The sequence below is a fragment of the Osmerus mordax genome, chromosome 5 (assembly GCF_038355195.1).
Source record: "Osmerus mordax isolate fOsmMor3 chromosome 5, fOsmMor3.pri, whole genome shotgun sequence".
Lineage (NCBI taxonomy): Eukaryota > Metazoa > Chordata > Actinopteri > Osmeriformes > Osmeridae > Osmerus > Osmerus mordax.
In genome coordinates this window covers 11,365,295-11,390,733 of record NC_090054.1, presented here as the reverse complement: position 1 = coordinate 11,390,733, position 25,439 = coordinate 11,365,295, and the positions used below count along the sequence as shown (strand labels likewise).

At 41.3% G+C, this 25,439-nt stretch overlaps 1 protein-coding gene and 1 pseudogene across 1 annotated transcript; both read right to left on the bottom strand.

The window, feature by feature from the left end:
• Positions 1-206: 206 nt before the first annotated feature.
• On the bottom strand, positions 207-18,353 carry LOC136943229 (1-phosphatidylinositol 4,5-bisphosphate phosphodiesterase epsilon-1-like). Its single transcript, XM_067236485.1, has 31 exons — positions 17,841-18,353; positions 14,151-14,418; positions 13,462-13,805; positions 13,054-13,199; positions 12,576-12,822; positions 12,157-12,371; positions 11,276-11,942; positions 10,998-11,180; positions 10,655-10,769; positions 10,151-10,322; positions 9,855-9,977; positions 9,178-9,314; positions 8,779-9,017; positions 8,626-8,687; positions 8,246-8,411; positions 7,283-7,390; positions 6,897-7,013; positions 6,630-6,788; positions 4,712-4,853; positions 4,466-4,590; positions 4,187-4,304; positions 3,879-4,001; positions 3,389-3,676; positions 2,912-3,075; positions 2,511-2,769; positions 2,249-2,367; positions 1,887-2,015; positions 1,446-1,658; positions 1,204-1,356; positions 688-925; positions 207-397 (listed from the first exon to the last, which is right to left on the bottom strand). The coding sequence occupies exons 1-31, from the start codon at positions 18,351-18,353 to the stop codon at positions 207-209; spliced, it is 6,243 nt and encodes a 2,080-aa protein (XP_067092586.1).
• Positions 18,354-20,436: 2,083 nt separating this feature from the next.
• Positions 20,437-21,516, bottom strand: LOC136943542 (C-reactive protein-like; annotated as a pseudogene).
• Between the last annotated feature and the right edge of the window lie 3,923 nt (positions 21,517-25,439).

The following is a 25,439-nucleotide window of genomic DNA, read 5'->3' as shown; positions in this document are numbered from 1 at the left end:
AAATTAGTTTTATTATTTTATTTTTATTTAGCTAACTGTGTGTACTGTGGCAAACAGTTTGTTTAAAAGACCAAGCCGGGTTGAAACGTCAATGTTCAAGTTTACAGGCCTTTACATATGTACCTGGTCAAGTACTGTAATAAGAGAAACCCCTCCCCTGGTCCTTGACGACAATCTCCACAATATCTTTTCGAGTGTTGCTAGGGTCACTCATAGGTCTCGCTCAAGTGCAAGCAACAGGCTGCCCTCTCATCCTTACTGTGCAACATCTCAGAGCAGGAGCTGTCCCCAATCCATACAGCCCGACTTCGGCCAGTCAGCCTCTTCAGCTCACTGGCTAAAGATACTCCTTTACGTCGATCCTCACGAACAGGTTTAGAGTGAGCTTTGACATGGGGTTCCCGCATCTAAGCACAAAAAACTATTTGATTATCCTTTTTTTATATATAAGGTATATAGGCACAGGCAAAGTCTGGCCTGTTTTGATGTAGCCAATTATTGAATTGTTCTGAACTCGAGTCATGGTTGCATGAATGCATTGTTTAGCATCATAAATAAAATACAAAATACAAACCAATGAAAGCCTTAGTATCCCCTAAATATTCCCAGTCAAACATCAATTTGGTTTATGAACTAAACCACCTTAAAGGTACCCTAACATACATATGCGACCTGATGTCGTTTTATGTCCCCTCATCTCATTTACCTGAACTTGGTCCTTGAGGCTGAGGATGAACTTCCCGGGCCCCCTCCACCTGCTCTGAGCCTGCTGCACACGTTCATGGTCACGAAGGACCCGCTGATGGGAGGATTTGGCAGAGAGCCTGCGCCCCCCCGGCTCTCTGGACACCTCTTCCACCAGCACATAGTCACACGGGTTGGTCATGCTCATGTGAAGGCCTGACTGTTTGGCCTTTAACAATGTCTGCAAATTAGATGAAGATAAACGACTTGCTACCTATCCAACAAGTCAAGTCAAAGACATATCATGTGCAAGGGTTAACCACCAACGATTCATGTCTATACACACTGCTGTATTCAAACTACACCTTAGTTGAATCCAATTAACTTTATTAAATCCCGAAGGATATTGAAGACTACTATTAAACTATGATCACATGTAAATGATTGGTTAACTTGAATTAGTTAGGACATTTAGAATAACATGTCTAAATGTTTATTTACTCCGTTACAGAAGCTCACCTGTTCTATGAGGTCATTGGCTGTGCTGCATTTAGACGTTTCAATTATAATTTTTTGCTGCTCGGGACAAACTCCGTGTATCTGGACAAGGAAGGTATTATCTTCCAATCCAGTTATCATTTTTTCTTTCACCACACCGTCATTATTAAAGCACTGAAACAAAAGAAAATATTTAGCTTGGTCAACGCAGAACTATACCAACTCCGACTCTGTTTAGCTAGCAGGTGGGAAGGCGCTGAGACCTTTTCCCGCTTTTTAAGGCACAGTCGGCACAGATAGCCTTCGTTGGACTTCCATCCTTGGACCACCCGTAGAATGTCCTCCTCTGGCCTGATGAGGCGCTCCTGAACTAGAGCCCCGCCCTCGCTCCTCTCCCGGGGCATGGCCACCCTCTCCTCCTGCAGGAAGTAAGATGGGAGGGAAAGCAAGGTGGAGGATGGGGGAGCTGAGAGGATCTGGGGAAGAGAAACTGGGTTAATGGAGTTAATTTATTTAAAACTAAACATTATATATTGTTAACCAAATTAGAAAATATTCGGCAGTCATCCTGAAAATTCATAACAGTTGCACAACAAATGTATGCTTTACCCCAGTTCTTTACATTAGTAAGGCAAACAGGTTGCAGCACTAATGCCAGATACATGGTTATATGCAGTAGATATACTATAATACATTGTACTCACATTGTTCAAGAGCTGTCCGGCTGTGGTGTTCGCACTCACGCTGACCACTGTGAAAGGCTCTGGACCAGGCACTCCATGAACAGTGACTTTATACCGTTTGGCTGCTCGATTCTCATCTGTTCTAAAGAGCTGAAACACACACAGAAAGAGTGAAAGAGTGAAACAGAAAGAAGGATTAAAAGAGAGGGAGATAGAAAGAAAGAATGATCAATTTCCCAATAATGATGATAAATACTATATGTAATACTATTTTATCATATATAATACTCATAAACTCAGATGCATGTCAACCACATCAGGTCTCAGGAGCATGACTGCTCGATGTTCATCCCCATCAAAACAGTCAGCTGCTTCACACTCACCGCAGACGCAGGCTGTGAGCCACCTAATCCATCGTCTTCAGTTCTGTGGCTGTAGATAAACAGACTAGAGACTGCCACTGCTTCATTTTGCTGGTTCCTCAGCTGCAAATGTCTATATCCTGTGAGGCACAGCAATTTGCACAGTTTAATCATTTGGCTGATCTACCTCCATATACAATGATTTATTAAATAGGTTATTTAATGTAACTTTATAAATAATTTTCATTTACAAACGTTTAGGGTGTAAGCTATGTTAGCCAACCTGTTCTCAGGGCTCTAAGTGGCAGGGTCCTCTGAGCAGTGATCTGGGAGTTATGTTCAACCACAGTGAAGCGCAGGAAAGCCAGGTCCTCCATAAACACAGAGAAGGTGAAACTTTGGTTCCAAATGGGATTGAGCGCGTTGCGATGGATGGATTTGGAACGGAAGTGGCACCCATCTGCCTGCATGCCCAGAACATCCACCTCGATACACGGACTACTACAGGGGTTTCCAGGGCATACATTCTGACCCGAGATAACCTGATGAAAAAAGAGAGACCAAAAGATGACACACAGTTGGTCAACATGTGTAAATCACATGACACTTTTTTCAGTCCTTTAAATATTTGAGAATATATTTCCTTGTATAATGACCAAAAGTAGACCACAGACATGGACTTACAATGAGTGAATACAGAGTAGGGCTCATGCCCACCGGTTCCCGTTCCAGGGGACGGAAATGGCGGTAAAGGGGGCAGCTGGGATCCCATAGCACAGGGGGCTTCAGGACGTAACCACACACCCCATTATTCTCAAACATGGCTGCGCTGAGTTGGAGGGCCATGTCTATGACAAAGAAACATTGGTAGGTAAAACAAAATATAACAAAATATGTGAAACAAAATAAGTAAAACTTTTATTAACTTCAAAAGTAGTTGCTGCCCTGGTATCTGATGTTACCGGTTGCTAATCCTTTGGTGTGATAGCAGTCAGAGTTACTGATTAGCTAAAGTTGTGTGCAAAAATAGAGGTAGACAGATTTCTAAATACTTTAAGGTGTGTCTAACTTCACAGATGTGCATGTTGTTTCGATGTTTATAATGTGAGTTGATATGCCTAAGGGATTCCTTGGACCAGAGTTTTGGTGTCACTAGCTCACCGTCCGTTTGGTAGTTGAGTGCGACCATCTGGATACCATGGAGCCAGAAAAGGAGGGGGTTGGGGTTGGTGGAATCAATACGAGTGGCAGCAGGGTATGTGCGGAGGAGCTGCCTGATGGTGTGCTGGATGAGCTTTTGGGAACTGAGGCGGCAGAGGCGCTTGGCGGCATTCTCATTGACTGAAGACACGTGGTAGCATTTGGGGGTGCGGATTAGTGAGCTCAGGGAGGCACCGATCGTCAGAAAGGACGAGGTAGGTTCCTCTGAGCTGCAGCGGGCTGCCTCTGCTGTGGTTTCAGATTTAGGTGAGGATGCAACAAAGACATTTCTTGTCAGACAAGAAATACAAATATTTACTGTGTCTAGTAATTGGCAAAACATTTGACTTTGCTCATCTTTTAATGTTGACTGCAGAATCTTGGTGAATGCTGTTCACAACAAAGAGCCTGGCCCAAGGGTCAGCTGACTCAGCTAACTTGTGAACGGTACCTTTTCCTGGTGTACGTGCCACTGTTAAAGGGTCCCCTCTGCCAGTATGATTACCAAAAAAGGACTTCCTTCTTTTTCTCTCCTTTCCCCTTGGGGATTCGGATGGATTGAGGGTGGATAGACCTAAAACGAGGTGGATAAAATATATTATGGTTCTGTTCTTACTGCCACACTTGTTTGCTGCTGAAGTGACAAGAACCGAATTACACCCTATTTAAGTATTGCAGTCTTGGAGCGCTATATACTTATTACATACTGTGCATAATCGAATGCCACTTGCATGTGAAAATCTCATAAAAGTAGAGAACCTGGGAATTTGACAGCTTGGCAGTATATGATCAAATCTGATAGCTCCTGGGCTATCTGTCGACCTTCCTTCTTGCTTTGAGGCAAATTGAACTCTTCCTCCAGCCCCACATCAAAGACCTGCGTTTGTACAAAGGATAGATGTCTGACAATCTCTTTAAAACAAGTGAAATATATTCATCCTATGCAGAATACCAATTAAAACTGAGGATAACTAAATAAAGACAAATACAAAGATATTTTTTTTTTATAAAATGTATTATATATAACAAATATCTCACTTTTTCTCTGATCTGAAAGGAATTGTCACCTTTCTTTGTTTTCTTGGAAACATCAATGCTATGCTCCACTTGAAGCTTCTCCCCGTGCAGCTGTTTCTCCTCAGGTGGATCCTCAAGTATGTTGTCTGTGGAAACACTTACACATCTTACATTTGCAGCAAAAGTAGAAAGCAAGGAAAAAAGAAAGAAAGAAAGAAGGAAAGAAGAAAAGAAAGAAAGAATGAAAGATTATGAGAGAAAGAACACATTTTGTTAAGGTACCATCAGATAATGATTCATAATCGTAGTCAGATTCATCTTCCTCCTCTTCTTCATCCTCCTCGTGACTTGGGAAGCTGGGAGCTATAACATTACTAGCCTGGAAATGCATCTGGGCCAACTGGTGTGCCTATAAAGTGAAATAATCAGATAGGATTAATGGGACAGTCTGGTACTAACTAAACATCCTTCATAATTATGAATAATGATCATAGCAGATGGATGTTATGTATCAAGTGCCACCCCAGATCACTCGACTTGGTCATCAAATCACATGGGATGTCTTCCCACCACCTGAAATTGAATCTGTACAAGACAGAACTACTGTACTCTTCATCCCTGCCACGAGAGCTCTCACTACTCATACATTAACCCAGGACAACCTGGACTGCAAGAAACACATTGGTGACATGATGCAGACTTGTTCATATTCCCTACAGAACATAAAGATCTGTTTCTGACAGAGTACTAGACCCAGCTGCTCATCCAGGCCACAGTACTCTGCCATCTTGATTACTGAAATCCCTCCTCGTCGGCCTACCAGTTTGCGCCATATGCCCTCTGCAGATGGTCCGGAGTACAGCCGCCTGCCTAATTTACAAGCTACTCAAGAACTCAGACATAACGCCCCTGCTGAGATTGCTCCACTGGCTGCCAGTTGCCTAAAGGATCAGGCACCAATCCCTGACACGTGCCTATGCTGCAGCCAACAGGACCCGCCTACCTTCAGGGCATCTGCAGGGTTTCAAGATGCACTTCTTCAAGCTTCACTTCGACCAACTTTTTTTTTTTCACGCTCGGGCACCAAAAGCAGCACTTAACAGATCCTCTTTTCCTGTGAAACCTGCAACTTTGTCCCTTCCCTGCACTTAGTCTTTGTGATTTTGTTGTTATATGATCTGGCACAAAAGGGCACTCACAAGTAGTTAAGGTTGCACTTAAGATAGGCCTGTGTTTTTTCTGCTGCACTTTCCTAGGCACTATTATAATTCAGACATAATTTCAAGGTAGCTATAGTAATCAAGATGGTATTGGGCCTATCCAGGTCTGGACTGGGACTGAAAAAACGGCCCGGGACTTTGAAACGCAGACCGGCCCACGACTGTGTATTATTATTATATATATATATTTTTTTTTTACATTATGCCGCAGCCGTTTGACCAGCCGTTCGGGAAATCTCCTGACTCTCCCGACAGCCAGTCCGACCCTGGTCCTATCTAACTATGAAGGAAGGAATCTCTGTGTCTGTGTGACAGTGTTTCTTGCAATTGACTCAAGAATTGGGCACTGTATGAAGTTGAAATGTGCCAGGTGTATTGCTCAGGGCCCAGGAATGTGCAGTGTCATCTGTTAGATGAACAGTATGAGACACATAAATATAAACACATTCAGCCACAGGCACTGCACTATTCTTTGAAAACACAGCAACAATACTCATGGAAACTGGCTACTGAACAAACAAACTTGGAAACAGGCGCCACTTCCTCACTGAACATTTGATTTCTCCCAGTCACAGTCTGAAGTATATATCTTGGGCACGGCACTAATATAGTTAACCAATTGAGATGTTATTGTTGCACTGTAGTAATCTATTTTTCTTCAATATCTTCTGTATCGTTCTTTTGTTTCACTGCGCCTGTTAGTAGAGATCTGGTTACTTTGTGATGTGGCTACAAACACAGAATGTTCCTTGACTCTGACCAGTGAAATACTTTAGAACCATGCACTTCTGATCCCTGATGTTCTACTGTTGCCTACTTTGCACTATTTTTACATTGATTTGGATAAAAGTGTCACTGTAGGACAAGGCTTTATCTGGCTCAAGGAAATTTTATATTTTACAAAATGTAGGCATTTGTGTTGTGCTACTTCAATCTGGGTCTCTTTATCATGCACTGTTGCTTACCTTCTGTTTGAGAATGTCCACTGGTGTCTGGTGAGCTTTAAGCTTCTTGTTTTTCAGTAAAATCTTTCCCCTCAGTTGCCATGGAGATGGTAGCAGGGGATCATCAGAGAAATCACTCTCAAACAGGAACTTTGTCACCAGCTTGTCTCCAAAAACAGTCTTGTCGTAATGCAAAATAAATTGAGAATGAATCAAACAAAGAACCAGGCACATCTTACTGTCAAGACTTAATCTGTTTTTTTGAACACCTATCTACTGAGTATGCACCTTAAAGATGTCGGCCATTTTGCGTTGTTGAAGCAGAGAGCAGTGGTTCTCTATGGAGAGCACGACAGGCATGTCAGAGTTTACAAAGGCTGAGCGGTTCACTGCATCCACCACATCCTGTGTAGATAAAATGTGTTAATTAAAATGACAAGACATGATTATTTTAATAGATAGGTAATTGGATTAGAAATCCAGACTGCTCGAGTGTACCATTTTTTTTTTCTTTGTTTATTTAGATTGAGACAGTCAGAGAGGAAAACAATCATAGGAAAGCAGGGATAGACAGGAGAAGACATGCAGGAAATGACCTGTGCCACAATCAAAAGACTACATGAGCCATTTAATAATCAACAAAGAGATGAAAAAAGGTGAGAAAAAAAAGCAACCTTAAAAGGTATGCGAGTGGTAAGAGTGTGGCCATGGTAGATGATAGGCATGCCATCATCACCGTCCCAGCAGTCTAGCTCCACACTTCTGCAGCCGCTGAGCAGGACCTGGTGTTGGATACAAAATATAAATGCAAGCAACATCTGCACACGTTTCTAGCGTTTTGGCTTCTGGTCTAGGGGTAGAGTCATAACATGAGTGACCAAGATGGTAGAGGGTGTCAGTGTGGGCACATCGAGCAGAGGTAGTGGTACAGAACAAAAATAATGTCATTATTAGAGCATATGCCAACTGTGCCAACTGTACATGCCACAGAGGACAAAGGAACAATGAATGCTACCAAACATATGAAATAAATAAACCAGCCTGCCTAGACTGCCTACAAGGACTCTAAACTAGCTAGAAAAATCAATGGGTGGCATTCCTAATCTAGTGTATAATAAATGTTAATTATGTGTTGGAGTGTAGGCTGTCCTTGGTCAGCTAACCTTTTCCAAAACCCCTGTGACGTACAACCAAACAAAAATGAATCGCTATACCGGGTATAAAACAATAAGATGAAACTAGTTAATTTAAAAAAACTAACGCAATTACAAATACAACCAGCACAACAAGTTGACAAAGACACACAAATGTTTTAAACAGGTTTTTTTTATGGGACTCAGATACGCCTATGATTGGCCGGATGAAGTTGACCTTGAGGGATGGGAAGATTTAACCAATAGCAGCAGGACTCCTGAATTATGAGTGAGCGTTTTGAGAAGGAAAAACAAACACAGAGAATACAACAATACAGACACGTTTGTGGCCATAACAGTAGTGTGGTAAAACAGTAGGCCAAAGTCACACTCCTTCCTATGTGGTTGGACAGTCAGTTGAGTTGGTTCCAGTTGGTTAGAATTTGTAAAGACGGCTTAGTATCCAATTAAGACCTTTTTCAGTGGCAAAGCGATTGCTCTCACCTGGCTGTAAAGTTCCACCGATGACTCTCCCTTTAGCTGGTGGCCTGTAAGATAGGTGTTGTGGGAAGACGCAATGTAATAGTAAGACAGTGGATATTGAAGGGCTTCCACCTTCACTTGGGACTCTTCTATTTTGAAAGCAAAGTTGTCTTTATCCGTCAAGTACCTTGCAGGAAAAATAAAGAAAACATTTGCATAATTCTTTTATTTAGTCATTTTAGTCATTTAGTCATTATTATTTTTTTTGTAGCTGCAAAATATTATAATCATCCACAAAAATTACACACTTGACGCTTCATGGTACTTTCATGATACATGGTACTATAGAATAAACAGCTTTGTATTTCTTATTATTTGCCACAACAGTAGTACATACAAACCTAGCAAATCCCTCAAAAGATATCCAGCCTATCTGACGCATATTGGCACACGGTTCAAATTTCTGAAAAACAAATGTTTCCTCCATTCAAACTTTAAAAGCGAAAGAAATAACCACTTCAAATCTAACTAAAATGAAGGAACATGTTACTCACCTGGATGATGCTTAGGACCTCATCATAAGAGTAGTTCTCCCCCTGAGAGTTGATCAGGAAGTCATTCAGATGCAAAATACCCATGCCCAGCGCCCCAAGAGAAGCACTTTCTACGCCAGTCCCATTGGTCACTATGCTGGCTGCTGCAATGGCGTCAGAAATGTGCTTCTGGTTCTCTGACATATGTCTCTTATTCCAGATGGACAGGCCAAGGTCAAGCCCATTCCGCATCAGAAGGTCTAGTGCAAGGGGCAGAAATGTGCAAACTTGATTTAAAGCAAAGATGTTTCGAAACAATTCACTCAATTAATTCAACAAAGCACGTCAATCCAGAACCGAATCTAAATCCTGTTTCAAATATGAATAAGTGAATGTGTTTAGGTGCATCATTCAACACACCCAGGTCCGGCTGCAGTCCTGTGACACTGTCGTCTACACTGAGGTTGGTGTAGAGGGGTGCAGGTTCAGACACAGAGTGAACGCAGGGAACAGCATACATATCAAACAGGTCTTTCAGATCTTTTCGGCTTCGAATGCTACACACAAATCAAAACAACAAGAAACCTTTGATGCTATAGTACACACATATGACATAATATCCTACATGTGGACGCATATAAGGACTACAGTAAATATAGGCTTTATAAAACGGCACAATAGGGGGCAGGGGTGGAAGCAATAAGTGGAATTTATAAAGGGACAGCTGAAGGCTATGTTGGCAGAACATTTACAAGATCAATGCTAACATCCATCCCTGGAAAACAAAACCTCCCCCCTACCAAACTTCACTAGCTTAATAGCTTGTATCGCTCAACCATAATGAAATGTACCTACATAAAAGTACCTAGAACTTTGATGTTGTTACTAAAGATATTACTATGTACCGGTAGTTACATGGTAGCTAATGTAATCTTCATGCGAAGTGTTGCCCATTCGTTTACTTCAGGTACAGACTGCCAGGCTCAGGAAACAGATGTTTTTTTTGGCAAACTTGACCAGACAAGTCATTTTCTTCAAGTTGTCAAGTGCATCCAAGGATGTACTTCAGGGAAACTTTCTTTTGTAGGGCTGATTACCTGAAGGACTTGAATAACTCAACAAACTCTGCAAAGTTCATTGTGCCATTTGAAACCATTAAGTTCTGGAAGCTTTTGGACTGGCTTTTTCCTGGCCTAGGTAGGGGCTGATAGACCTTGTTACTGAAAATAGAGAAATGCATGAATAAATAAATACATTTGTTTGTTTATTTAAGGATTTTACAAAACTGGTGCTATCATCTCCAAATATTCATTAGCGTGCAGCAACTGGTATGAACTTGTACATTAATGGTTATGTAACCACCAAGAAATACCCAACGACAACAACATCTTACCTCGATGTGCCCTTTTGACTAGAGAAAGCTGAAGTGAAATGGGATGGTGAGGGTCCTGTCACACTCATTTTGCGAGTGGATGAGGAGCTAGTGGAGTGGGGGGGAAGTACGGCCTGGGATCTACTGGGAGATAGAAGAACAGGCCCAGGGAATCCACCAGAGACACTGTCATCTGTAGAGAGGGATGTGATCAGAGGTGCCCGGGGTAGGAAACAACCGCAGAAAGAAGCAGAAGAAGAAAAACAACTAATCTTTTGGGTCACATGATGTGTCACTAGCATACTAAATGTAAGATGGATAGATACATGTGCTTGATTGATGGTCTATATTTAAATTGCAGTTTTGTAAATCAATTCCGTTGTGTAAAAAATTTCTGATGAAGAGGTCATTTGGGAGAAGGATACTGCTCTAATGCATCACTCTTCATCCCAACACACCTATGCCTTGTGATGCCTACTCCATGGCAAACTTTGTGGAATCTATGGAAATGAACCTTAACCTCACCTGGTTCATTCTGGTGTGTATTGTTTGAGGGTTTGACCCAGTTTCTTCCCTGTGCATCCCAGCCTCCCTTCACTTTCTGAGACGCCATCTCGTCATCTGTAACTTCACTGTCACCCTGTCACCATACAAACACACAACAATGCACAGGCATACACACAACACCAAATTACAGACCCATTCATCAGCAAAAAAAATTACACGATTCTCCCTGATAACAAAAACCAACAAATCCTTGATTTTCCAGAAAATAACTGGAAATCCTGCCTTTGGGAATATTTTACAGACTTACTAAAGATTTTGCCAGTCATGTTTAAATATTTCAAGTGTAGTCACATTTCCTTACCCTCATGGGAGATTTCTTTTTCTTTTTGTTTGAACTCATGTTCTTCTGATTGGTGGTCATGATGAGTGGGTTGTTCCTTTGAGCCCCAGACCTGTCCATGCCGGTAGCACCCACATTCCATCTCCTGCCCCCAAACAACTCAATGGCCTGGGCAAGGGTAGGGCCCTCATACCTGCCATCCTCCTGGAAGTTAGAAATAAGTCTTGCATCATGTTGTTTTTCAGTTCATAAATGCCATTATTTGCTTCTGGTGGGTGTTATTGAAACCAAACAGTTACCTGATAAAGGTTGACATATTTCCTCCTCAGCCACTGCAGCCTCTGGTCTGGAAACTTCCTGATTTTTCTGATGGCATCTAGAAGTGCCTGGAGCCCACTGTGAAGCAGCCTGGCAGTATTTGTGGGGGCCACAAAATGTAACAGCCTGTTGTCTGTGGTGTGGAGGCCATAGAGAATGGACACAACATTTTGTTGGGGGCACAACTTGCATGAGAGCTTGTTCTGCAGGCATGTTGCCTCCAAGTCTGCCCCCGGATGGCCTAGGAACACAGCCTTGGCCACCCAGAGATCAAGGAAACCGTCCACCAGGCCTTTCAGCACTGCTTGGCCGCAGTAATGGGGTTTGTAGTGGGGCAAGCTGTGGAGCTTACTGTCAGTGGGTCCTCTGCTACTGTGGAGCTTAGCCCAGGTGAGGACACAGTTGTCAGGCTGCAAGCAAAGCAGGCAGCGGGCAGTGAGGCTGGAGTCTTTGTCATAGTGGATAACCGTGGCACCCTGCAGGAGGAACTGGTGTACGTGGGGGTGAACAGAGAGAGAGTACCAGGGGATGAGCTCCGTCCCATGGCTGAAGGCCTTCTGAGCCCTCTCTGTCCAGTGGAGGTCTGCATCCATATTCTTACCATCTGGAAGGTCCTCCTCTGGGTCTGATAGATCTCCCACCTGGAACCTATGGGAAACAATATTGTTATTCTTTTTGTCAAAGCAACTTATATTACAGGCTGAGATTTGAACCTCTTGATATACAGTCAAGTGCGCTAACCACTGAGCTACACCCATCCCAACATTGCAAGATTAATGATTTCCCATAATACCATTAATCTTGTGTTTAAATCATTGCAATTGGGCTGCTAGATAATTGGTTCAGCAAACAGAAAACTCACTGGTTGCACTTTCCATCATTGAGGGAGTTTTTACAAGGTACATTGGAGTTACTATTGGTGTCACCCTCATCCCCATCCTCTAACTCCAGAGTTCTATTGCAGCTGCGAATAATCTGGAGAATGTTGTTGACTGTGGCCTCCTTCTTTGGTTGGTTGAGACCGTCTGTCCCGATCCGTTGCAGAAAGTTGTCTTGGCCTTTGTAGTCTGAAATAAACTACACCACAAAAGGACATGCTTATTGAGAGAAAGAAAATTAGATGTAAAAATATAATTGCACTTTGACTTCATCCATGACCTGGAATTTGTAGTCAATTAAGTTTTTACACATATTCATTTTGACATATGATAGTATGGTACTGGTTACTGTAATTGCTATTCAGTATTCAGTTACTATTCAGATATACATAACATTGTTCACCTCAACATTGTTCTCTTGGAAGTTGAGGCTGATCAGGCTGGCTGCATCATCCAGGGCTGCTCCCAACTCTTTGAGGAAGACACCACAGAAAGGCACCACCCTGCAGCCTGGGATATGGAGAGCCCGGCTCACCATCTGTCTATAGTCTTCTGAGGTTTCGTGCTGAGCCATGGCATCTTTCAGGGCATGCAGGGTCTCAATATCCCTATGGTCCATGAACTTCCACATCTTCAGCACCTTACGAGACCTACAGTACAAATCAGGGCCAGGGTTGAAGATCAATTTAATGCCATCAATACGATGACAAGATGCTCCCCCCCCCCCAAGTTAACCCTCACCCTATTCAAGACACTTAATGAATCTTGCATATCAAAATACCTCATTACCAGATGATCAAAACTACATATACGTAGGTTATCTGCAGACTTTCTCTCATCGATAACAGGTTGGTGGTCATTATTTAATCACAGTTATCTACCTGAGTCCTGCTAGGAACTCCATGACAGTGTTGTAGTTTCCCATGTTCCAGCAGCACTTGGCTGTGTGGACCAGGCAAGAGAAAACCTCTCTCTTCTCCTCCATGGGGCCTGTATTCAGAATGAGCCATGAAACCCAAGAGCTCACCTGAAAACAGACAAATAAGAAATCATTTCCAGATTGTTTTTCAATATATGCAACAGGGGTTGAACACAAAAAACATCTTTGCTCAAACCTTGCTTGCACAGAGCAAAATTCAATGTATGCTATAGTAAAGCCAGTATATTTTTATGTCCTCAGGAACAAGGAACAAGATACCAGGAAAAAGGTTATACCTTTTAATGAATGCACACTGAGGTGGATCTGATACAAGGCAATGCATCATACTATACAACACTTAGTCTCTCACCTCATTGAATCGCGAGACCAGGTCCTTAACGGTCTTACATTGTTGACTTTCATGACTTGAGGGCAATGATGAGAATCTGGATGAGGAGGTTGAAACGTATAGAGGATGTGGTCTTTGCACTGAAGGCTGGTAAGGGTGGCCAGCAGTGGTGCTCAGGTCTTTAGTGAGGAAAAACAGGTAGTCGAGTGGGAGTATGCGCCTGTAGAGCTCCAGCTCCTGTTCCATCAGAATATAGGCTATTTCTTCTGGGAATGGGACCAGGTGTTGGAGCTGAGCTAGCTGGTGGCTAACTTCTACTAGGGGTATCACACTCCAGCCAGCCATGGGTGGGCTTAGCTGACGCTCTGAGAGTGGAGGTAGTGTCAAAGGAGAAGAAAAAAAAGAGTGGGATTTAATTCACACCTACATGTAGTATTCATGATATGCACAGCACAATAGATTCTAGAATAGTAAAAATATATCTGTCAAGGACGATATTGGGCAAAGGCAGCAGGCTTTTAATGGGAATAATTGCAGATTCTCATAGTAGAAACAATCATTCTTGGATTTCAATAATAATGACAATATCTATGCATGATCCATTAGAATGTGGGTTGCAACGAAATAACTATTCCAAATGAAAGTAGTATACTTTCATGAATGCATGTAAAATGATAACAGGTCTAAGTCAAAATGCATAGGTGTTGAACCTTTCAGAACTGCCCAGCCTGAGGGACTTGTAGAGACATTTAAGGGAGATCCGAAGAAGCTCCCTTCATCGCTGAGGAACAAAACACCTTCAAGAAGTGGCCCTGAGATGAAGGTGGAGATGGCAGTTCTTTGTAAGGTGACTCGAATCCTTGGCCCCAGCAATGGCAATTCAACTTCTCTCGGTACAGCTGAGGCCAGTAAACTTGAGGACTTGTATAGATATCGCAAGTCTTTAACCCACAATTCTGCTTTCAGTGCATGGAATGCCTGCAAATACAGCAGCACACAAAACATTTAATTTTGTTGCAGTATAAGGCCTCCGATAGTGAAATGTACAAGGAATAAGTACTGAAAATATACTTATTTATACAAGCAATAAGACTGACAAATGGTCAACTAGACACATATACATCATCAATAAAAATAACAAAGCCTACCTACCAACCCTATGATACTGTGCATATGAGTACTCGGAGAGGAAATTGGAAGGATAGCCGAAAAAGAATAGGAGACTGGCCGGTACAACCAAACTGACAATGTACTTTAGCTAATGCAAATATTTACCCTAGGAGTCCAATATCCAGAAATTATTTTCACATCATCCCCTCCAAATGTTCCTTTAAAAGGAATGGAGCTAAATGCACTCTCTTCAAAACTTGGGACTAGGATAAAAGCCAAACCTACACCATAGCAGACATTGGACTGGTGATGTTTACATGATCCTTAGCTCAAAGCTTTCACATTTAATTCTTAATCCTAAAAATGGTCTAAGCATAACTTAACTAAAGCGTTGACACTGAATTGTCAGAATTTTGGGGGGATTCAAACAAGTCATTTGTCAGTGAAGGCAATCAAGAACAAGAACCCCATCAGCAACCAAAACATACGGTTCTGGATATCTAGGGCAATGACACTTCTATTCTGCAGATCTGAAGACTAACATTGTTGTATTGTAATGTTGTGTCAGACAGCTGACATCTGTCACTGGCTGATAAGTACTGTACCTGCATTCCTCACAACAAGCAACCTTGACATTCAAAGGACATCTTCCCTGAACATTGCTGTGGCATTCTCTTGTGTCTGGAGAGTATCAGGCTTGACTAAATATTTTGTTTCCAGGACATTTGCGTCCCTTGCCCAGAGTGGGCTGGCCAAGTCCTTATCATTGATCAATCAGCCATGTTTTGACATGCATACCGATACCTGCATAGCTGCACTGACACCACAGAATCATTTCATCAAACTCTGGGACTTGCTTCAAACGTAAGTGTCCACAGATATAGTGAATGTCTGGCCAGTATTGGAATAGGCAGTCCATGATCTATCATGTACTGCATGATCATTTTGAAATAAAGTAAGCTACATAGCTACCACTTGCACAATCGTTTACATATTTACATATTTTTTACATTATGTATAAGAAAAACTGCCAGATCAAAGTAAATAGGTATAGAACAGTGAAGGACCCAACTACAGACATGTCTGACTTAGATATTTTTCTGTATGTTAGGTGAACTTTCCCTTTAAATAACTGAAACCTGTCAGAGATGGACCAATGCTTTTGAGGAACAGGTTAACCAATTCCAAATGTACCGGAGAACAAGGTCAGTTAAACGAAAGATTAGATTCAAGGTTTTGTTTTGTTCAAGGAAGACACTTGCTATAGGTGAGTCACTTTTGTTAACTATACAGTATCTAAAACACATATACGGTATCTTAAATGGTAGCCTCTCAAATTATTTGCCCTCATTAAAAACAAAGACCTACATTAGAATGCTTTGATAAATTCTGGTGGTATTTAATCTACCATAGATATAAGTACCTTAGATATAAGGTAAAGAGAATGTTATTTACCATGGAGATGTACATAAGAAGAGGTCTTCCGACAAGTAATTACAATTCTTGACCCTAGCTGAAAACAACCCTCTTCTCACATTTAGTGTAAATGTTGGGAAGTTGGATCTAAAATTGAGCTTGCATAACAATAACACTATACACTAATAATAATCAACTGTTTGCGTATTAGAAAGAATTGCCTGTCTGAAGGTCTGATGTACAAATGCTTCACAAATGTTTGATCAAAAGACAAACAATCCAAGCCCCAAAAAATTTCAATATTACTTACGGAAGACGATTATGATAATTTCCTATTTCCATTTGATTGTCATCAAATAAGTGGAAAACTAAACAATCAGATTAGTCCAAAAACTGTAGCAAGAGTGTTGAGAAAGGAGTGAACAGAACAGAGCGAGAGAGTGAACAGTCAGTGTTGGTGTTTTGGGGGAGGTCCCCTATTGCTAAAATATATGTCATCAGAAAAGTAAGGTAAGAGTAGTACCTTCAGACTATTAACAAAATGGGCTACGATGTCCTTATTAAGCATGTGTATTTCTGAATTCTGATTTGTTTTGTAAATTAACTTGTTGAAGAGGCAAAATGGATGGAGAGTGGAAAGATTACTATTTCATGTTTGTTTTTAATGAACGGGCTTGCATTTCTCACTTTGTCCCAAATTATGTTTGATTCTAAAGTTATTTTTATAACCCTTAAAATGTACAGCTCCTATGACAAGTCCTGCAAAGAGTGTCTCCACTGTCCTTCTGTGTAAATGTAATTATAAAAAAAAAATCTCATATAGGTATGTCTACAGGTTTGCAATTCACTATCAAAGCCTCATTGATGACACCCTTGCAAAACGTACTTATTCATTTTTCACACATATTTGACACAATGCATCTTCCCCAAACCATTGTTGCCTCAGAGGGAAAATAAAAATTAATTACCTTCGCAACCTAACGTTTTGGGGTTTTGGCATAAGAACATACATTCTTGGCATCCCTTGCACCTCAGGTTAGGGTGGCCAACTTGTGATGGGTGTAGTACCTGGGACAATCCAGACGTGGCTAGTTGTGCTGTTTTTCGTGAGTGATTCCTGATGTTAGTTTTAGATCTACACAACTCACCACTGTATGCATGACAGAGTTCTTTGAGCTTTAATTGATGTTAATCTTTAGAAGCATCTGTTCTTTTTTTGTGTGTGTGGGGGGGTTGTTGTCTACACTTTTGGTGTAAATTACTAATAGAACTGGGTGTAGACCCACTGGAACAGAAAGCATCTATGACATTGTCTCTACTGTCTTACAAAATAATCCTTCGTGTTCTAACTCTTTAAATCACCCTCCAATCTATGAACAAACAAATGAATCATTTTTGACCTTAACTCAAAGTGAAACACTTTGCAGTCTGGGTGGTCCATTAGCACTTACAGAACTGCTTAAATTGTGCACTTAGTCCAGGGAAGTCACAATGAGGCCCCCTAGAGGATTAATGTTCAGGTAAAAATCACTGCTACCTCCAAAGACATGGGAGTTTTTGGTAGAGTAGAATAGATGTAAATATGGATATTCTTTTGGTGACACTGTCTGTTGCTCTTTCACCACATTCCTTCTTACACTTGTTACACACTGTTAAACATTTTTCTAAAATGTTCATTAAATATCTATGTTACTGTGTAATGTGTAGTTATACATGTTAATATACATTTCAGGAAAGGACTTACCTTGTTGAAAAGCTGTCTTTATTTTTACAGCTTGAAACATGAATGTAATGTTACAGTATCTGTTTTGTTAGTTAGCTACCCAATACATTCATACAACACATACAGTATTTAGTTAGTATGTTACACTTACCTCCAAAAGCCTGCATCCTGTTTGTAGGATATGTTGAGAACCTTGTAAAGTGTCACTTTTCAAGGTTAATCTGTATGTTGTGTATCTGCCCAATGTTTTAGATCCACAGGATGACTTAATGCGCTCATTCCACACCGGAGGCACACTCCTGCAGATGGCACCCCAGGCTTCTTCGCCAATGCCACCAGAAGGAAGCTTTCTCACAATGGCTTTGGTTCCTGTGCACACAGGCTTCTTCACCTCCCGGTTGTCTCTCCAGAATCTACGGACTAGGAGTGTTGAGCGTTCTCTCTTGGTCTGTGCCATGTCCTCTTCTGTGTCACAGTCCATGTGAACATCTAAGGTCATCTTCAAAGCCTTAGTTCTGTCGCAGGAGTTGTTGACAAACAGGGCTTCAGAGAACCTTTGGGCTTTGCTAATCACGTTGACACTTTGAGGGCTAGAGTGTCCATCTCTAAGCCTGTGGCTACAACTGCCATTCCCCTCAACAGCAGATGGGGTTATCTGCTCCATGAGGAATACCAACTGGTAATGCTGGCTGGCACAGAAAAACCTTGACTCATCGTCCCCTTGAGAAGGTACCAGTGCCGAGAGACACAATAGAGAAGAGTAAGCAAACTAATCACAAACAAAATGCTTATTTTACCCATCCCACTTTGATAGACTTGTTCTTTGCCAAATGTGGCATAACCCCTTTGGCATGTGTTATGGAGCATTAGTGTTATTTTCCTATCCAGAGCTTGGTTGAAATTTATTTGTGACTTTACGTAAGTATTTCCTTGGGTTGTGGTCTGAACTTTAATTTAGGCTTTAATCTCAAAATTATTTAAAACACACATAACATCTTAAAGAATCATAATTTCTTACCTCTTACTGTACGTCAACCATTCTTGTTTTTCTCATTTTCGTTTCTTTCGTCAACAGCAAAGCCCTCTGCTCCTAACCAAGTAGTTTGAATCTCCCACTGTCCATAGCAGAAGCAAGGAAACTAAAACCATTGAGTGAGGGAGGTACGGAATGGGAGGAAGGCAGTAAAAAGTTTAAGGAAATGAGGGTCTGTAGAGACACAGACTCCAAGGTGAGACTCACTGCCTGGCAAGGGGACCAACTTTTCTCCTACAGCTTAGTGGGACATTTTGCAATCACATTGGCCTACACTTATACTAAAAGCTCCACGGTATTTAAAGAGGCAGTTACAGAACAAAGGCTTGCTTGTATGGCATTTATGTAACCTAAGATTTTTCAGCCAATTTAACTGAGTGTGTCATAAATGACAGGTTAGTCAAATGGTCAAATGATTGGCCGTGTACTGTAAAAAACAAATTCTGACAATAGCTTGTACTTACAGCTTCACCTGGGTGAGAAACAAATACAAACATAATTCCCTGATAATACTCTATTCCCTTTTACTTTCTATAAAAAAACATAGGAAATTTTGCGCCAGGCAAACAGACGATATTGGAGCCTACAGTAACTTGCATATGGAACTGGTTAGGAGGGAGGGCCAACACAACACCAGCAGAATATTGCATAAAACATATCCTTGCTGTGAGAATATTTGTAGGGGGAACACTGAAGCCAGCATTAATATGGTTCCATTTCTCGTCAGTTTGAATCTGAACCAGTTCTTAATGAATCAACAATATCCCACAAGGATATAAACATTACACCAAATCATAATGCATGAACACATTTCCCTTTTTCTACTAGTTTTAACACTTGGGAGCAATTTAGTATTAAATTATAACATTATAATCAAGATTATAGTAAACTGCTGACGGGTCCGTTTTGTTACTGCAATTTTATTTAAGTGATTCAATTTTAACTGATCTGTATTTTAAATAAGGATGAATACTTATTTATAAAGATGGCATAGAATAAAATTCATATTTGTTGCTGCTCATTTACACTTCAAAATACAAAGATGTAGACTGAAACAGGGTTCTTGTCATTTCCCTTAGTGCAAGAGGTAATGGTGATCGGAAAACCTAGTTACATGTTGGCATTTCTGCAGCTGTGTTGCCGTCTTAGGTAGCTAGCTAGCCATCCCCTAGAAAGTCAACAAGCTGCTGAACTAATGTCCAAGGCTACTAAAGCTCTAAACAGGAGTTTCAGGCAGGAGACTGGGTGTAGCAGATGGGTCCTCAGGGTTAAGAGCAGATCCCTGAGGTGCTTGGATAGGTACCCCTGCCCCTAGTGGCAGCCTCTGGAAACTGATGGCTAACAGTCAGTCCAGCTGCACCCTCTGGGCATTGTGCTCGACATATCACCAGTTCAACAACTGAATACTTTCACAAGTTTTATTGGAAGAATTAAGCTGGTAGCAAAGACAAGAAACTTGATTACAGCAACAAACAATCAGCATTTTAATAGAAGGGCTAGTTTACCAGGCAGGAGCCTGTCGATGTGGTTGGAGTCCTCAGGGCCTGAAAAGGAGAGCTGGTAAAGGCAAGAAGGAGGGTTACAGGAAGTACATCTGAGGGTGGAATGGGTTGAAATGTGGTCTTCGCCTGAACCATTCGACAACTCCACATTAGAGAACAGCACCAAGAATGTGCAACACAATAAAAGAATTGCGACACTTGAGACTGAATCAAACATTCTCAGTGACAATGGAACCCTTAAGACATTCCATGACTGCAATCTTGGGCAAAGCCTAAAACACTGGTCTCTTCAACTACAGCATCAGTTCTATTAAACACAATATGCCTCCAGTCTACCACATTCCCAGGCCTCACTACCACTCCAGTCATGTAGTACTGGATCTCCTTTGGAGAAAGAACAGAGTTCCACATGTAGACATCAGTCAAAGAGCCAACAAAAGACAACTGCAGCATCAAAACTGCCACCATACGAGTCCTGCTCCTGACCCAGAACGATACTGGGAACCCCATCGATACGATACCCAGGGCTGACCGACTTCCTGGGGCTAGGCTTGCTGTTCAGCCACACCTGGGCCAGTCCTGTAGTGGTCTCCCAAGTGGCACAAATAGAGTTCCACTGATTCAGCTCGCTTTTCAAACCAGGGAAGCGCAACGCTTGATTATTCACCAACACGTAGTAAACATTTGGCTCATCTCTCCACAGAAGAAGGCTGTTGGCTTGCTCTGGGCTGGCGAGAGAGAAGAGACTGGAACTTCCACATGAATCAGTGAAGAAGCGCAGACACACAGTGGTTGTGTTGATGGAGGTCTGTGTTGACTCAGGGTTGACTCTCACATGAGTGGTGTTGGTCTCCCCAGGGAAGGTGAACATGCTCTCAAACAAGTCTACTGGCAAAGGGAAGACATTCCAGAAATGGTTGAGTCGTGACAGCAAACTTGCAATAATTTAATGAACATTTACCTCATCTTGATATTCATTAGCTAAGTCCATTTAACATTTATAACTTGGCAAAGGCATTTGACCTGAAGCAATTATATTGTTCAATTATATAATGTTCAGAAATTAAGTCTAACAGTTTAATGCAGACTCCATTTTTGTTGTGACAGTATCCCTCCAGAAACATCACGAACACATAATCTTAAGGATTTTCCAGCACAGCATAGAAATTCCCTCCACTGCATTACAATAGGTGCAATGGGTACCTTGGTCATGGCCTACATCCCTCTCAAACCTGCTCCCTCCTGAGCAGCAGACCATCAGTGTGACGAGGAAAACCAGCTTCTCCATTCTGTTGTCTGTTTCTTTTACTATGAATACTCTACGCTGCCCAACTGGTATTTATGGGGAAGCTATTTCAGGCATGGCACTGGACCTGGCAGCTGACGTCACTCACACAATCACTGCAGATGTGCTGATTGAAAGTCTGGTGTTTCTCAGGGTCCCGGGGATCTACTGCCCTGCATGGTCTAGATCAGGGGTGGGCAATTCCGGTCCTCGGGGGCTACTGTCCTGCATGTTTTAGATGTTTCCCTCTTCAACACACCTGATTCAAATGAATAGGTCGTTATCCCCTGCAGGAGCCTGCTAACGAACCATTCATTTGAATCAGGAGTGTTTAAGATGGAAATGTTTGATCACAACTCAACCTGTCAAACATGCAGGGCAGTGGGTTCCCAGAATCAGCGTATAGGAACACTTCTGCTATTGGCTGGGTTTCCCAGATTCGTTAAGAAGCTCTTAACGCTAAGAGCTTCTTAGGAGCGTTCTAAGAGCGTTCTAGAGCGTTCTTAGAACGCTCTTAAGAAGCTCTTAGCGTTAAGAGCTTAACGAATCTGGGAAACCCGGCCATTATCAGTTGTTGTGTAGATTCATGTGAGATGTCTGTCTCAGTTGTGAATTATTCCCTATTATTCAATTTCTCACCTTCTTATTTATATTACACATACATTTATATATGTCTATTTAATTTAGATTCAAAATGTCGACATTTATGTTAGCAAAAACTTATTTGAGTGTATTTTAATGTATATAATAAATTATAAATTGGGGTTAGTTAGCAAACGAATGTTGACCTATCCTTTTTTCATCATTAATATTATTGGGTGTGCTCAAGCCTTCGGCGAGAGCACAACCTTTGTTCTCTCACATATATATTATTATTATTATTTTATTATTTTTTTTTGCCCCCCTAAAACTCAGTAAATACTTGGCCTACATAGACAACGTAGGTGTCAAAAGTTTCGTCTTGGTAGCGATTGAGTTGCTTCTATTGGAATTTACGTTCCGTTGCATGGTTTAAGCGTAAGTTAAGTTTTTGTGGCGAAAAGTGAAGCTAACGGTGGCTAATTTGCTAGCCACAGTCACTGACGTTACTAACGTCACTGCGTCACTAACGTCACGAAAACACGCGTGACTACCTTTGCCAGAACATTCGTTTCACATCTGTTAACTTGGGGGATAGCTAGGCTAACTATAGCTTTACTGCAAGGCAGCTGCAGAAACGCCACAAGAAAAGAGGCCAGGGTGATAACTATTTACTCATTTTACTTTGTGATATGACACACAATTGTGATGTGTAATGTACAATATAAGCTGATATTATTAAGGAAGTACATCTACTTTCGGAAACAGTAGTCTACTATTTCACTGAAGTATTAGCATCATGACATTAGCCTGTGTTTCCCGGGCAACACCTACTACAGTGGTCTATGATGTAGCGTTATCTGTTTTCAATCTTAAAATAAACATTCCTCACATATACATTTTCGTTGTAGGATTTATTCTGACATTAGAAAACGATTTGTTGGTGAAATTACCATTACCTGTGGTTTCAAACCAGTGTAGCTCACTGCAACGCTGTAGCTTACGCGAGACACACTACAAAAACATCTAGCTACAGTACACAGCTGTTTAGGAAGTCAAACGGCGACAGAAAATGTTCGGCACTCCCCTTACTTAAATCAAAAGTCTATCTAACTACTAACCTGAACTTCATTGCCACAGCCTAAACGTTGTCAATCTGTTCATGAAAATAATTAATTTCAGCCTAAACCGTACAACGGAACGTTAAATCCAATTCAACCAACGCAATCGCTACCAAGACGAACACAGCAGTAGTCTAGTACTGTACCGTAGTAGTACAATTTACCGGGGCAGCTTCTCAACACAGGGCTATATCGCATTTTGCGTTGTTACTGACAATGATCGCTACCAGTGAGCTTTTTATGAATGAGCAATTTTCCACTAAATAAATGTCAAGCTTATTTACGTTTTGGGGGGCATATTTTCAGTTAGCAGATGGTACCGTTTGAATTGCGATTCCATCTACTACTGCCGGGTAACGTCGTAGAATAATCTTCAAAGGGGTTGTTTATTCATGAATGAATGCAATATGAGTAGGCTAAATGCCTGAAAATATCATGAGAAGAGAAAAACTTAAAATGACGTTTAAATCATAGAGATTAGGTCAATTTTTACACCGGTCTGCAATAATGTCACGAAAACACGCGTGACTACCTTTGGCAGAACATTCGTTTCACATCTGTTAACTTGGGGGATAGCTAGGCTAACTATAGCTTTACTGCAAGGCAGCTGCAGAAACGCCACAAACAAAGAGGCCAGGGTGATAAATATTTACTCATTTTACTTTGTGATATGACACACAATTGTGATGTGTAATGTACAATATAAGCTGATATTATTAAGGAAGTACATCTACTTTCGGAAACAGTAGTCTACTATTTCACTGACATATTAGCATCATGACATTAGCCTGTGTTGCCCGGGCAACACATACTACAGTGGTCTATGATGTATCTGTTTTCAATCCTTAAAATAAACATTCCTCACATATACATTTTCGTTGTAGGATTTATTCTGACATTAGTAAACGATTTGTTGGTGAAATTACCATTACCTGTGGTTTCAAACCAGTGTAGTTCACTGCAACGCTGTAGCCTACTGTACCCGAGACACTAGTGTGAGTAGCTAACAACAACTCCTCAGCTGTTTAAGTCAAACGGCAACAGAACATGTTCGGCACTCCCCTTACTCAAAAGTCTTTCCGTAGGGAAACTATCTGACTACTAACCTGAACTTCATTGCCACAGCCTAAACTTTGTCAATCTGTTCATGAAAATAATTAATTTCAGCCTAAACCGTACAACGGAACGTTTAATCGAATTCAACCAACGCAATCGCTATCAAGACGAACACAGCAGTAGTTTAGTACTGTACTGTAGTAGTAGAATTTACCGGGGCAGCTTCTCCACACAAGGCTATATCGCATTTTGAGTTGTTACTGACAATGATCGCTACCAGTGAGCTTTTTATGAATGAGCTATTTTCCACTAAATAAATGTCAAGCTTATTTACGTTTTTGGGGGCATATTTTCAGTTAGCAGATGGTACTGTTTGAATCGCGATTCTATCTTCTGCCGGTAAAGTCGTAGAATAATCTTCAAAGGGGGTTCTTTATTAATGAATGAATGCAATATGAGTAGGCTAAATGCCTGAAAATATCACGAGAAGGGACAACTTAAAAGGACGTTTAAGTCATAGAGATTAGGTCCATTTGTACACCGGTCTGCCAAATGTATTCGTTTTGATTCAGCCTGTCAGCTGCCTCTTGCAGGGGAAATGAGAAGACATCATATTTCATTCTACACTTCACTCGTATTTTGAGTTGTAAATGAGCAGCAAAAAAAAGATGCTTTTAAATCTATGTAATCTTTATAAATAATAAGTAGGCCCGATGCATTTTTATATAAAATATACAGACCCCTGTGCAACCGACGCAAGCAAGCACACCCTACAATTTCCCCAGAAATTGTATCCTCTCTAGTTATTATTATTATTGGGTGTGCTCAAGCCTTCGGCGAGAGCACAACCTTTGTTCTCTCACATATATATTATTATTTTTATTTCTTTTTGCCCCCCTAAAACTCAGTCAATATTTGGCCTACATAGACAACGTAGGTGTCAAAAGTTTCGTCTTGGTAGCGATTGAGTTGCTTCTATTGGAATTTACTTTCCGTTGCATGGTTTAGGCTTAAGTTAAGTTTTTGTGGCGAAAAGTGAAGCTAACGGTGGCTAATTTGCTAGCCACAGTCACTGACGTTACTAACGTCACTACGTCACGAAAACACGCGTGACTACCTGTAGCAGAACATTCGTTTCGCATCTGTTAACTTGGGGGATAGCTAGGCTAACTAT

What these genes read in the sequence shown, in the direction of transcription:
- LOC136943229 (XM_067236485.1), bottom strand. Translation starts at nt 18,353, where the DNA reads ATGGAGCAGATAACCCCATCTGCTGTTGAGGGGAATGGCAGTTGTAGC. An exon ending in CCACTCGCATACCTTTTAAG is followed by an intron (nt 7,014 to 7,282) that starts GTTGCTTTTTTT and finishes TTATCTACACAG; the next exon opens with GATGTGGTGGATGCAGTGAA. An exon ending in TGATGGTACCTTAACAAAAT is followed by an intron (nt 4,591 to 4,711) that starts GTGTTCTTTCTC and finishes GTGTTTCCACAG; the next exon opens with ACAACATACTTGAGGATCCA.